The sequence below is a fragment of the Asparagus officinalis genome, chromosome 4, assembly GCF_001876935.1.
Source record: "Asparagus officinalis chromosome 4, Aspof.V1, whole genome shotgun sequence".
Classification (NCBI taxonomy): Eukaryota; Viridiplantae; Streptophyta; class Magnoliopsida; order Asparagales; family Asparagaceae; genus Asparagus; species Asparagus officinalis.
Window position 1 is genome coordinate 8,359,719 of NC_033797.1, and position 12,844 is coordinate 8,372,562.

Sequence of the window (12,844 nt, forward strand, 5' to 3'; positions counted from 1 at the left end):
GGGGCTTCGTCACATGAAGTTTCTGCTTTTGAGGCATGTACACATTTTTCCCAAAATTTTTATATATTTTTTGACTTTTTAACAAAATGGGATTAGGCCAACGAATTTTTTCTAATGTGAATTATCTATTTTTTTCAAATGGAAATAATGTGAATTGACTTTAACACTAATATATATAGTCGTGGATCCAATATTTTGTGCCCGTGTTTTCCTCATGACATGTATTTGGAATCTATATTAACAAGCTGGCAAAGTTAACCCTTTTATAGATGCCATGCCTAGTAGCGTCCTAGATAGTAAACACAATGACAAATAAATGAAAAATATATATAAATAAACTATCTTGTCAAATCATTGAGCATTATGTGGCTCCACTATAGGATCATATCATATATATAATATCATATCATCATATCATATCATATCATATCATATCATATCATACTATTAATAAAAGAGCGAGTTTGAGAAAAACTTTTTATGGTCAATTTTACCCTTAACCTTTTGGATATTACATTCTAATATTATCCTAATATATTCAAATAATTTAAACATAAAATATTTAACCAAAATTTAATATTAAAAGAGATAAAATAGTGGAACTAATTTTTTATCCTATTAAAAGATGATATGTGTCCAATTAATTCTATCTTCTTAAGAATTCTCATTAAATTAAAACTATACATATCCATTACTAAAAAATTCCTATTCATAAAAAAGTAGAAAATTCTGATAATCAAATTATTGTTAATTCTAAACAAGTTCTAACCACCCACAATTAAAAAAATCTAAAAAATTGTCATTGTCCCTCCTTCATTATTTTAAAAAATTAATTTCAATAAATCTTTCACAACTTTAAATTGAGCACTAAACTCCCAAAATATCTACAATTCTCATTAAATCCTTAATAACTTTGATAATTTTAGGAAACACCCAAATTTTTTTGAATTTTTACACTTAACTTCCAAAATGGCGTTGTCCTAAAATTTCGCATTGGCTAAAATTAACCCTCACAGATTCTCAAATCGATCTTATTTGCAAGTTAGCCCTATGATAAACAAACCAAAAAATAGGAAAAATTATAAATAGCTACTAAATATTCTAAAATTACAAATAATACTCAGAAAATTTTAAAAGCTACAAAAAATATATAGGCCCCTAAAAAATTGAAAGTGCAAAAAACCCTTGAAAATCTTCAAATTAAAAAAATACTCTTAAAGTTCTAAAATTATGAATGACACAAAAAAAATTCATAAATTACACAGAACTTCTTAAAAATCTAAAAATTACAAACAAACCCCCTTTAAAAAATAAAAAAATCTAAACAACCCCAAAAAATTCAAAAGTTAAAACAAACATACAAAAAATATGAAAATTAAAAAATCCCTTAAAAATTAAAATATGACAAATGACATCCTAAAAAAATTGCAAAATGCCCCATAAACAAAATAATAAATTGACCCTTTAAGTTAGAAAATTACAAAGAAACCCTTAAAATATTATAAAAAGCTAAAAATATAAAAGGTATAAACAACCCTCTGAAAAATCAAAAATTAGACACAAACCCCTCTAAAATCTAAAAATTATAACAACCTCTTGAAAATCCCATTAAATACAAGCAAGCCTCTGAAAGGATCTGAAAATTATAAATAACCGTTTTTTGGGTTTTTGCTAAAAATTGTTGGCCTTAAGTGAAAAAACATAAAAATTATTGGGTTATTAGTGTACTTTGGTCATTTGACTACACATGAATTAATGATGTTAGTTTTGAGGATTTTCTGCTAAAAAAAGTCTTGGGTGTTTAGTGAGTGTTATACAAATATTTGAGATTTACTTCTAAATTGTAAAATTATTATGGGTTTGGTGAGATTTACTTTTATATCAATTTTGAGGGTTTCATGAAATTGCAAAGAAAACCCTTAAAAATCTAAAAGTGTGAAAAACACTCTTATCATTCGAAAGTAATAAATAATCCAAAAAATATAAAAATTACAAAAAATCCAATAAAAATTAAATATGAAAAATAGCATCCTAAAAAAAATTAAATTGTAAACAGCCCCTTAAAATCTAAAAAATAATAAAAAAACTCTTTAAATTAGAAAATTACAAAGAACCTTCAAGAAAATTACAAAAAAAAACCCAAAAAATATGAAAAGTACAAACAACCCCCAAAAAGTCAATAATTAGACCAAATTTCCTAAAAATCTAAAAGTTATAATCAACCTCTTGAAAATTTCAATAATTACGAAAACATGATGTTTGAAGGTTTTTTTGCTAAAAAATATTTCGGGTTAAGTGAAAAATTTAAACTTATAGGGTTATAAGGGCAACAATGTTAGCTTTTAGAGTATAGAATGAGAAGAGTTCATGGGGATTTCTTAAATTTTCAAACTTGAAGGGGATTATCTATAATAAGCTCAAATCTGAGTGGTTTCTGGGGGGTTTTTTTTATAGACAATCCCTATAATTGAGGGGGATTAAGTGAGGAAACTTCAAGTGATTATCTCAAAGTTTCATAGTCGAGGGAGGTTATCTACAATATGCTTAAACTTGAGGGGGTTTCCTCATATAAAATATTTGAGGGGGTTTTTTCTAAAATTATTCCATTATTTTTTAGACATAAAATCCCATTAAGTAGTGATTATAAGAAACCCCTTTATCAAAAAGCCCCCTCAACTTTGAGATTTTATCAGAAAATTCCCCTAAAATTATCGCTTTTAGAGTAGTTTCCTAATAAAATATCAAAGTTAAAGGGATTTTCTGATAACCCCTAAAATTTAGTGGATTTTATGATATTTTTAAAGTTATGTGGAATTATCTAATTATCATTCAAAGTTAACGGGTTTTTTGTTGATATTTAGTGTTTAAAATATTATACTTTATTTGCATGAGATATATTGGTTGCTTAATAAATTACTATATGGTTAAGTGAGGAAACTTCAAGTAATTATTTTAAAGTTTCATAGTCGAGGGAGGTTATCTACAATATGCTTAAACTTGAGGGGGTTTCCTCATATAAAATATTTGAGGGGGTTTTTTCTAAAATTATTCCATTATTTTTTAGACATAAAATCCCATTAAGTAGTGATTATAAGAAACCCCTTTATCAAAAAGCCCCCTCAACTTTGAGATTTTATCAGAAAATTCCCCTAAAATTATCGCTTTTAGAGTAGTTTCCTAATAAAATATCAAAGTTAAAGGGATTTTCTGATAACCCCTAAAATTTAGTGGATTTTATGATATTTTTAAAGTTATGTGGAATTATCTAATTATCATTCAAAGTTAACGGGTTTTTTGTTGATATTTAGTGTTTAAAATATTATACTTTATTTGCATGAGATATATTGGTTGCTTAATAAATTACTATATCAAATAGGAAAGATGCAACATTTTACTCTAAGCGACCAACTCAGTGCAAAAGGGTTTTGTTTTTAAAAAAATTATGACTGAGAAAGGTAGTTTGAAAAGTGAAAACTTAGATACTTAGGTCTTTGAAATGTTTAATATGTATATTAAGTAAAAAAAATTATGTATATAAAATTATTCAAGTAAGGGATCTTAATTTAAAACTAAATTCTAATTTAATGCATTTCATTTTAAATATTTTATATTTCTAATATTATACTTTATAGACACACTGCACGTGAAAAGTACTATAAATTTATTTTAGCCACATTTAAATTCCTATGATGTTTTAATCATGAGATTTTCAATATATATTATTTTAAAATATTTCGGGTCTTTACAAATTTCTAGCCTTTGAGATGTTCAATATGTATGTTAATTAAAAATAATTATGTGAGTAAAACTAGTCAAATATATGTTGTTTAAGTTTTTTAATATTTTATTATGAGATATTCAATATATATTATTTCAAAGATTTAGGGTCTTCTCCACTTGTAATTATTTTAACAGACTTAAATTAGAATTACTACATCCCATCAGAATAACACTAGCTATTAGGTACTAAGAAATAGAGTTGAGTCCTAATAGAATGTGTAACTGAGGCAGTTGAGCTAAAAAAAGTTCTGAATTGTTAGAGAAATCAAATGAGATGGAGAAGGATCTTTAAATAAATAAGAATTCCATTCTCATTAAAAATAAACATAATTTAAAGACATTACGTGATATAGTCAAAGTTACTTATGAGGCAATTTTATGTCTCAAAAAATAACAAGTTACTCTACTAAGAAATACATACATACTAGCATGAAATATATTAATTAGTCATTTTTATAGCTTGCTTGGACAATCTAGAACATAAACATATAGACTATAATTATATTATATTAGAAAAATTCTCATAATTAGGATCCATGGTTACTGGTATATGATCATTTCTTAAGAGTCTATTAGCCTCATGGAATATCACATTAAAGTGGAAAGTAATTATTAAAATTGTAAAGGGTATAAAGTATCGTGAATTCATGCAAATTATAAAATAAAAACATAGTATAGCGATGAGAATGAAATTATTTAAATAAAAATTATATTTTCATAGAAAGATTTTGACATTCATGTACTATTTATTGTAAATTGTACTTAATGTGAATTGACCATGTAATTTTGACTTTGGTTTTGGTAATTTTGATACTTTTGATTAACTATATACGTATAGAGACATAAATTATTTTTCATTTTTCACGTGAAATTAAAAGAAATATTTCACAACCGAGTGAAGTAAGAAAATAGAAAAAAAGGATAATGATATTGAACCACATGCAATGCACATGCATCCAATCTAGTATATCTATACATAGAAGTACGTCAAAAAAACCCCAAAACTACCTATAATAGTCATGCTTTCTTAAGTTTCTATTTCAAAAGTAGTCATGCTTTTGAGACTTGCTGAATTGAAGGAAATTCCTCTATTGAATAACAGAACAAAGTTACAAAGGTCCTATATATACCTATACTGCCAAATGCTAATGAGGGTGTGCATATAACAAGGTAGAATTACAATTAGGTACATTTAATTTATCATTTATCTCAATACTCCCCCGCAAGCGAAAGGCGAGGAACGACTTGTAGCTTGGACCATAGAAAATCAATGCGCGGAGTCGGAAGCGGCTTGGTGAGAATGGTTGCAAGCTGATCATGAGTAGAGATAAATTGGACATGTAGGTCGCGATGCGCTACCTTCTCCCGAACAAAGTGAAAATCGATCTCAACGTGTTTGGTACGAGCATGAAATACATGATTGGCAGACAGTATATAGCGCCAAGGTTGTCACACCAAAGTGTCAGGGAGGAGCGTAAAGGAAAACCAAGTTCTCAGAAAAGAGACTATAGCCATGCATGTGAGCTTGGCAGCTTTATCAGCAAGAGCTTTGTATTCGGACTTAATCGAGGAGCGAGAGACCATATGTTGCTTCCGAGAAGTCCAGGAGACCAGGTTGGCCCCAAGAAAAATCGTAAAATCACCAGTAGACCTACGATCATCCGAACACTCGCCCAATCTGAGTCATAGAAAGCCTGAAGAGAGATAGGGGAGTCACTATGGATGTAGAGACCATGAGAAGCAGAGCCCCATAGGTATCGAAGAATCCGCTTGACCGCAAACTAGTGATCGTCGGTAGGCTAATGCATGAACTAGCAAACCTTGTTAATCGCAAATGCTAAGTCAGGTCGTGTAAGCATAACGTATTAGAGAGCACCAACAATGTGCCGATATTTGGTGGGGTCAGAGAAAAAAGAACTAGTGGTCTTCGTCAGTGAGACAGATGTAGACAGCAGTGTAGACACATGCTTCGAGTTTGAGAGACCGAAACGCTGTAGGAGATCACAAATGTACTTTTGCTGAGAGAGAAGTAACCTGGAAGCATGCGGTACCACCTCTATACCAACAAAGTAGTGTAACGGATCCAAATCTTTGAGTGAAAATTCAGACGAGAGGTCACAAATGACCCAGGAGATTTGATAGAAATTGATCCTTATAACAATGATATCATCAACATAAACTAAAATAAATAGTTTAGTCATACCAGGAGTATAGATGAACAAGGAAGAGTCAGTCTTGGATCCATGAACCCTTGAGAGAGAAGTTCCTAAGACAGACGATGGAACCAGGCTTGAAGAGTCTGCTTGAGCCCATAAATAGATCGATGAAGCAAGCAAGCGTGGTCAGATTAGGACGGATCCACAGAACCTGGAGGCTGAGACATGTAGGTGGTCTTAGTAAGGGCTCTATGTAGAAAACCATTCTGCACATCAAGTTGGTGTAAAGGCCACCCCTGACAAATTGCCAAAGATATCACTATCTGGATAGTGGTTGGTTTGACAACCGGACTAAAGGTCTCCTCATAATCCAATCCCAGTTGTTGGTGAAAGCCCTTCGAAACAAGTCGTGCTTTATAGCGCTCTATGGATCCAACAGCCTTCCATTTAATCTTGTACACCCACCTGCAACCAACAACATTCATAGAAGCCATAAACAGAATTAAAGACCAAGTACCGAAGAAGGGCATGATACTCGTCAGCCATAGCCTGACGCCACTGAACATTTTTATTAGAAATAGTAAAGGATATTAGTTCAACATCAGATCGAGGGAGTAGAGGGAATAGTGGTAAGAGATGCAGAGGGAGAAAACAACACCTTGGGCTTAGGGTTAGAACAAAGAGTCATGGGTGGGTTCGGGCAGGAGGTGGAGAAGGAGTAGGAGGAACAGAGTTGGAGGAGTCCAATTGTGATGACACAGGGGACAACACAAGAGGTGAAGATGGTGTCGGAGAGCCAAGGGAGGCGGCTGAAGCAACCGAGGGATTCTCGGCCAGATCAGTGGAAGAGGGCTCAGACCAGCAAGCAACTAGAGGAGAGCCGAGAGGATCAGGTGGAGCAAGACCCAATGGGGGAACAAAGGATGGACGTATACTCAGGAGTACAATAGTACATGAGATTGGGGGCAGTGGAGAAGAAGAGAGGAATGGGAAAGTGGTCTCGTCAAAGTGTACATGTCATGCAATATACATGCGTTCAGTGACACAATCAAGATAATGATAACCATGATGAGCATGGTTGTAGTCAAGAAAGACACATGGAGTAGACCTAAAATAAATTTTATGGCTGTTATATGGTTGGAGATAGAGAAAACACAAACACCCAAAAACCTTAAGAAAGAGATAATCAAGTGGTCGTTGAAAAATACACTCAAACGGGGATTGAGATTTGGACACTCGAGAAGGCATACGATTAATGAGATAATCCGCTGCATCAAATTCTAAGTGCTAAATTTTGTGAGGAACACCCGAATGAGCCAAGAGAGATAGCCTTATTTCAACGATATGACGATGACAATGTTTAACAGTCCCATTTTGTTCGGAGGTATGAGGGCAAGAGAGACGATGAATAATGCCCAATTTTAAAAAATACTCGGTTAATTTTTGATATTCACCTCCCAGCCTGTTTGTATGGATTTAAGTTTAGTGCCAAATTATCGTTCAACTATAGCAATAAATTTGGAAAATATAATAAAGACATCAGATTTTTGCATCAAAGGATAAAACCAAATATACTTCGAATAAAGATCCACAAAGATAACAAAATATTTATGACCATCTGACGATAAATTAGGGGCAGGTCCCCAATACTGAATGACTTTGAAAAGACGACAAATGAAGAGATAATTTTGATGACTTGCCAAGCTGAAAGTCAAAACAAAGCAAATCTAAAGACTTGGACGAGCACGTGAGTGCATTTTTATTAACCATGACATGAAATAATTGACCATGGGGATGACACAACCGACGATGTCATATTGTAGGAGATGTACGCTCCACGGAGAAGACCATGGGACGAAATGAATGAAAAGGAAGAAGGCAAAGTGAGTAAAGTCCATTCTAAATAGGGCCAGTAAGGAGGAGTTGTTTGGTAAGCTGATCCTTCACAAGAAAATAATTAGGGTGAAACTCAAAGCAAGCATTGTTATCAATAGAAAATTGACGAACATTAAGTAGGGCTTTGGATATAGAGGGAACGTGCAAGGCATTATGCATATGAAAAGTGTTGTTTTTGGTAGAAAAAGTTTTGAAACCAACATTAGCAATTGAGAATCCTCTACCACTACCAATATGAAGTGTGTCACTACCTTGGTAGGCCTTAGAGTGATCAAGACCTACGACGTATGGGGTCACATCTTTGTATCTCTCGTATCCGAAAACCAGAAGGGTGCATTGCACTGCTAGGAGGATTCGGGATGAGCATCTGAGAGATGAGCTACTGGTGTAGCATCCATGATGCCACGCTGATAGTATTGAGGAGCACCATCACCACCAAAATTGTTATTGTAGCCACACTATACTTATTATTATGTCCACGACCACGTCCGCTCCAACGATTATTGTAACCACGATTGTTGTCGTGATTGCCTCTATTACTAGACTGGTTATACCCAAAACTCTGTGAAGCTCTAGAAGATGACTGACCTGAGAGGAGGGCTTGCAGCACGACAGTTGGGATGGTGACCGAGCCGCCATTGTCATCAGCGGAGAAAGTACCCGAAGGGGTTGCAAAACTCAGGGAGGGGCTGAACCCGAGTGCTTGCAAATGCGCAAGCTGCGCCGGGGTCCACCCCAAGTAGGCCGGCAGTGCCGCAGCCTAGGAAGAGGCGTCGTTGTACGCCAATGGTTGTCCGGGTCCGACGGTCGAGTGGGGAGGTCGCAGTTTCAAGATTGCCCCGGATGTGCTCCTGAGTTTGGAGCATAGATTGCAAGTCCTCAAAACTCACTTTTTCCTTCAGAGCATGAATAGTGGTTGTAAGATGTTGATATTCCGGAGGAAGTCCCCGAAAAACATAGGTCATAAAATTCTCATATGATACGGGGCAACCTGCCACGATCAAATTGTCAGTTAGGGTTTTTAGTTTTGCCAAATAAACTAAGATTGAGGAATCTTTTTGACGACATTCAAGTAAATCCTCATGAATTTGTAAAGCACGGGCATGGGAGGGGTTGCATACGCAGTCACTAGAGCATCCCAAATTGCAGCCGGTGTATTTTTTGCCAACAATAACATGGTAACTTTCTTCAGAGATGGAGCCAAGATTAATAATGTTAACATGATCATCCATTTTTTTCCATGCAATAAAATCTGGATTGACAACATATTTTTCATTTGAAACGATAACAGACGAAGAACAGACAATAGTTCCTTCTACATACCCTAGGAGACGAGTGCTTAAAAAGTTGGGATGAATAAGAGCGTGCAATAGAGATAGTTACTGGGAGTGAGTTTAAGAGTGATATAACGATGATATTGATGCAAAGACTTTGAAGCAGATGAAGAACTCGAAGAAGAAGAACGTGAAGCCATTGGAACAGATGAAGAGCTCGAAGAAGAAGAACCCGAAGCCATGCCAACCAAAGAGGAGAGAGAGATAGAGGCTGATTGAGAGAGAGGCCGATTGAGAGAGATGGTCAGTTGGAGCAGCATGCCGATGACGATTCAAGGAGGGCGCGTTGGGCTATAGTGAGGGAAACGGCGGATGTTTTTTTTTTTTTTGGTGAGGATCTAGGGTTAGTTGGCTCTGATATCAAATTGAAATAAATTCCTCTATTGAATAACAGAACAAAGTTACAAAGGTCCTATATATACCAATACTACCAAACCCTAATGAGGGTGTACATAATACAAGGTCGAATTACAATTAGGTATATACATATTTATCATTTATCTCACTAGGCTGCTTATGAAGATGTGTTAAGTACTGGAGACTTAAGACGTCGAAGAGTAAAAAGAGAGCGCTATAACGAGATTGCTACCATATGAAGCCTCACGGTCATGGAAAGACTAATTTATGCCCTCCTTAGATATTACATACAAACTTTTTGAGATCAGGTCTAATATTTTGCCTCGTTCAGTTCCAGCATCAAATTACCCCAGGCTTGATTCTGTGGCTCGATCTGTCTGTTAAACTAATTCGATCGGGTGAATCAGATATGCGCTTGGTCTATGGTTCAACAAATAGAACAGTCAGTTTTTATATATTGACGAATATTAACACGCATGCACTGGATTCAGTACGTTTACTAGCTAGTTTTCTGTAGTGTATACCAAGGATATATAACAAGTTTAATAAGAAAACATATATAACAAATGTGAACATACATATACAAATTGATCCCAAAATCTAGATAGATGGAAACATCCAAACACCAAATCTAACTTTATTAAGAATTTATGCTGAGATCAACGTCATCAAATCTAACTTATAATGGAGACCTTATTAATTAATTAGCTTACAGCTAGACCGCGCTACTACTGCATTTGTATATAATATATGCAAATGCTTACACGTACATTAGCTATCTTGAATGAACGTCCGTTCCCTTTAAAAAAAATTACCAAACGAGTAATAAACAAGGCACCCGTCGGTGGATCAGGTGGACTAATTTGAAAGAGAATCCACACCAACAAAATGAAGCTTTTTCTTTCCTCGAATTCTAAAGATAAAAAGGGCCAAAAATAAATATTCCCGGGCCAAAATGTCAGAAATGTCGGAGCAAATGCGTACCCTACTTTCAATTAATGTTTCACACTTCGGACTCGGTTCAGTCCACAAGTCCAATGTTCGTTAAATTTTGGTGTCTGCATGCGAACTGAAACTCTCTATAAATACCCTGATGCACGCGCTCCTTAACTCCAACCCATATCCCTTCTCAGTTCACTAAAAATGGCACGTAAAAGGCATATTGCACTCGCCTTCATTTTTCTCATTGTCCTCAACGTTGGCCTCGCCTCTGCCGTCCGGTCCTTGAAGGGCGTTGGCGGTGGAGGGGGCGGAAGTGGTGGTGGATCCGGATTCGGATTCGGTGGCGGATCGGGTCCAGGTGGTGGTTTCGGTAGTGGTGGAGGTTCTGGCGGAGGGTGTGTAGTGGCGGTGTCGGAGGGCGAAAATGGTAATAGGATCAGGGAATATGGTGGCGGGTCGGGTTCGGTGTGGTGGAGCTGGTGTGTTCTCGGTGGAGGACATGGTGGTGTGGGTGGTTCCGGCGGAGAGTGGAACTGCAGTGGACTCGCGCGCTTGGTAGTGGAGGAGGTTCAGTGGTGGTTTGGCGGAGGGTGGTGAAGGTCTGGTGGATCCGGGTCCGGTGGCGGGTCGGCTATCTGGCGGTGTTCAGGTGATACCGGCGGTGGAATTGGGCCAGTGGTCTCTGGCGGTCGCGGTGGGAGGGGGTGGCATTGGGCGGTGGGGGGGGCGTGTTTCTCAGTCGGTGGTATTCGGGCGGTGTTTCAGCGGTGGTCGGGCGGAGTCTCTGGTGTGAGGAGCCGGGCAGTGCAGGGATCTGGCTCGGTCTCGGGTGGTCATATCAGGTTTGGAGGGTGATTATGGACAGTGGTGGATTGGCGGTTGGTTTGGCCGGAGGACCGGTAGTGCGGTGTTCCGGGAGTGGTGTGGTTCACGTCGGAGTGTCCGTGGAGGGAGCGGCAGGTGGATCGGCTGGTTCAGGTGTCATTCAGGTGGAGTGGGTGGTCATGAAGTGGTGCGTGGAGGGGGTGGCAAAGTGGCGGTGGTATCCGGGTGGAGGGGGCGGCTTGCGGTCGGTTTCTGGAGAAGGAGGCAACAGTGCAGTGGTTCCGGGAGTCTGGTGGTGGTTCAGGCGGAGGTGTCCGGTGGAGGAGCGGGAGTGGCGCGGATCCAGCTCGGTTCGGGTGGTATTCACGTGGACGGGGTGTCATGGAAGTGGTGTGAGAGGTGAGTAGCGCGGGTTCCGGTCGGAGGGGGTGGCATTAGGGGGTGGTTCTGGCGGAGGGGCTGTAGTGGCGGGGCGGTGTCACGCGGAGGGGAGAGGGTAGTGCGGTGGAATCCGGCTCGGTTCAGGGGTGGTTCAGGTGTAGGGGGTGGTTAATGGAGTGGTGGCTGCGGTGCGGGGTTCCGGTTCTGGGGTCTGGATCCGGACCGGTTCGGATCATGGTTCCGGGGCTGGATCAGGGATACGGTACTGCAGTGCGTGGACATAGTCATCAGTCACAACTGATCAGAGGCCTCAGCTTATATATGGAATAAAGTTAACTGATATGTAGTATCTCTATAGACTAAGCGCTGTGTGTTGAGCTTGTGATCTATCAATAAAATAATTTACTACTTAAAAAAATTACATGATATGTCTTCCATCCTTTTATGGTAGAACTAAACGAGACATGCGCCCACGGGGGATTTGATCCTCTCCACTACAAAAAAGTAGTGGAGAGGCCACTACTTTTAATCTCAAACGTTGATTATTTAGTAGGCGGTTATGATACAATCCAAATCTAACACTTACCATACCCCCGTGTATTGCACTCATTCCTAATTTGTACTAAAAGAAAAAATCATAACCATCAACTAGATAATCAATGGCTGTGATTATGTAGTGGTCCCTCCACTATTTTTTTTGTAGTGGAGAGGATCCGAATCCGCCCACGGGGTGCATTACAATTTGATTTTCGTATCTTAAAAGGCTACATACACAACAAATTAATTAAGCACAAACATGTTTGCCTAACGTATATTATCCATGCATCAACAGGTTGAAAAAAATTAACAATTTTCTGACAATAAAATTAATTAACAGAGATCTTAATGACTCACTCACATTACTACCATGAATGATCTACACGATATATAATGATCTGCATTTCATAATGCATCTTTAAATGTAAAAGCTTGATGTTTCCAGACTTGTATAACCCATTTTTAATGCTATATCTTAGTCTTTTTGTTGGAAAACCATCATTTCCACTTGATGCATGAGAACTCGAATACCTAAATTCTCGCTAAAACATTCAAGGCGTGTGGATTAAAATGAAGAAAACTGATCGTTCAAATTGATGACATGCCGTGGGCATAGGATATAAGAGTCGGGAGGGG

At 37.4% G+C, this 12,844-nt stretch overlaps 1 protein-coding gene across 1 annotated transcript; it reads left to right on the forward strand.

The window, feature by feature from the left end:
- LOC109838146 (putative glycine-rich cell wall structural protein 1) lies at window positions 10,667-11,062 on the forward strand. Its single transcript, XM_020406612.1, has one exon. The coding sequence runs from the start codon at window positions 10,667-10,669 to the stop codon at window positions 11,060-11,062; it is 396 nt and encodes a 131-aa protein (XP_020262201.1).

Bases quoted from the DNA above. Each gene is read 5' to 3' on its own strand.
- LOC109838146 (XM_020406612.1), top strand. From the start codon at position 10,667: ATGGCACGTAAAAGGCATATTGCACTCGCCTTCATTTTTCTCATTGTC.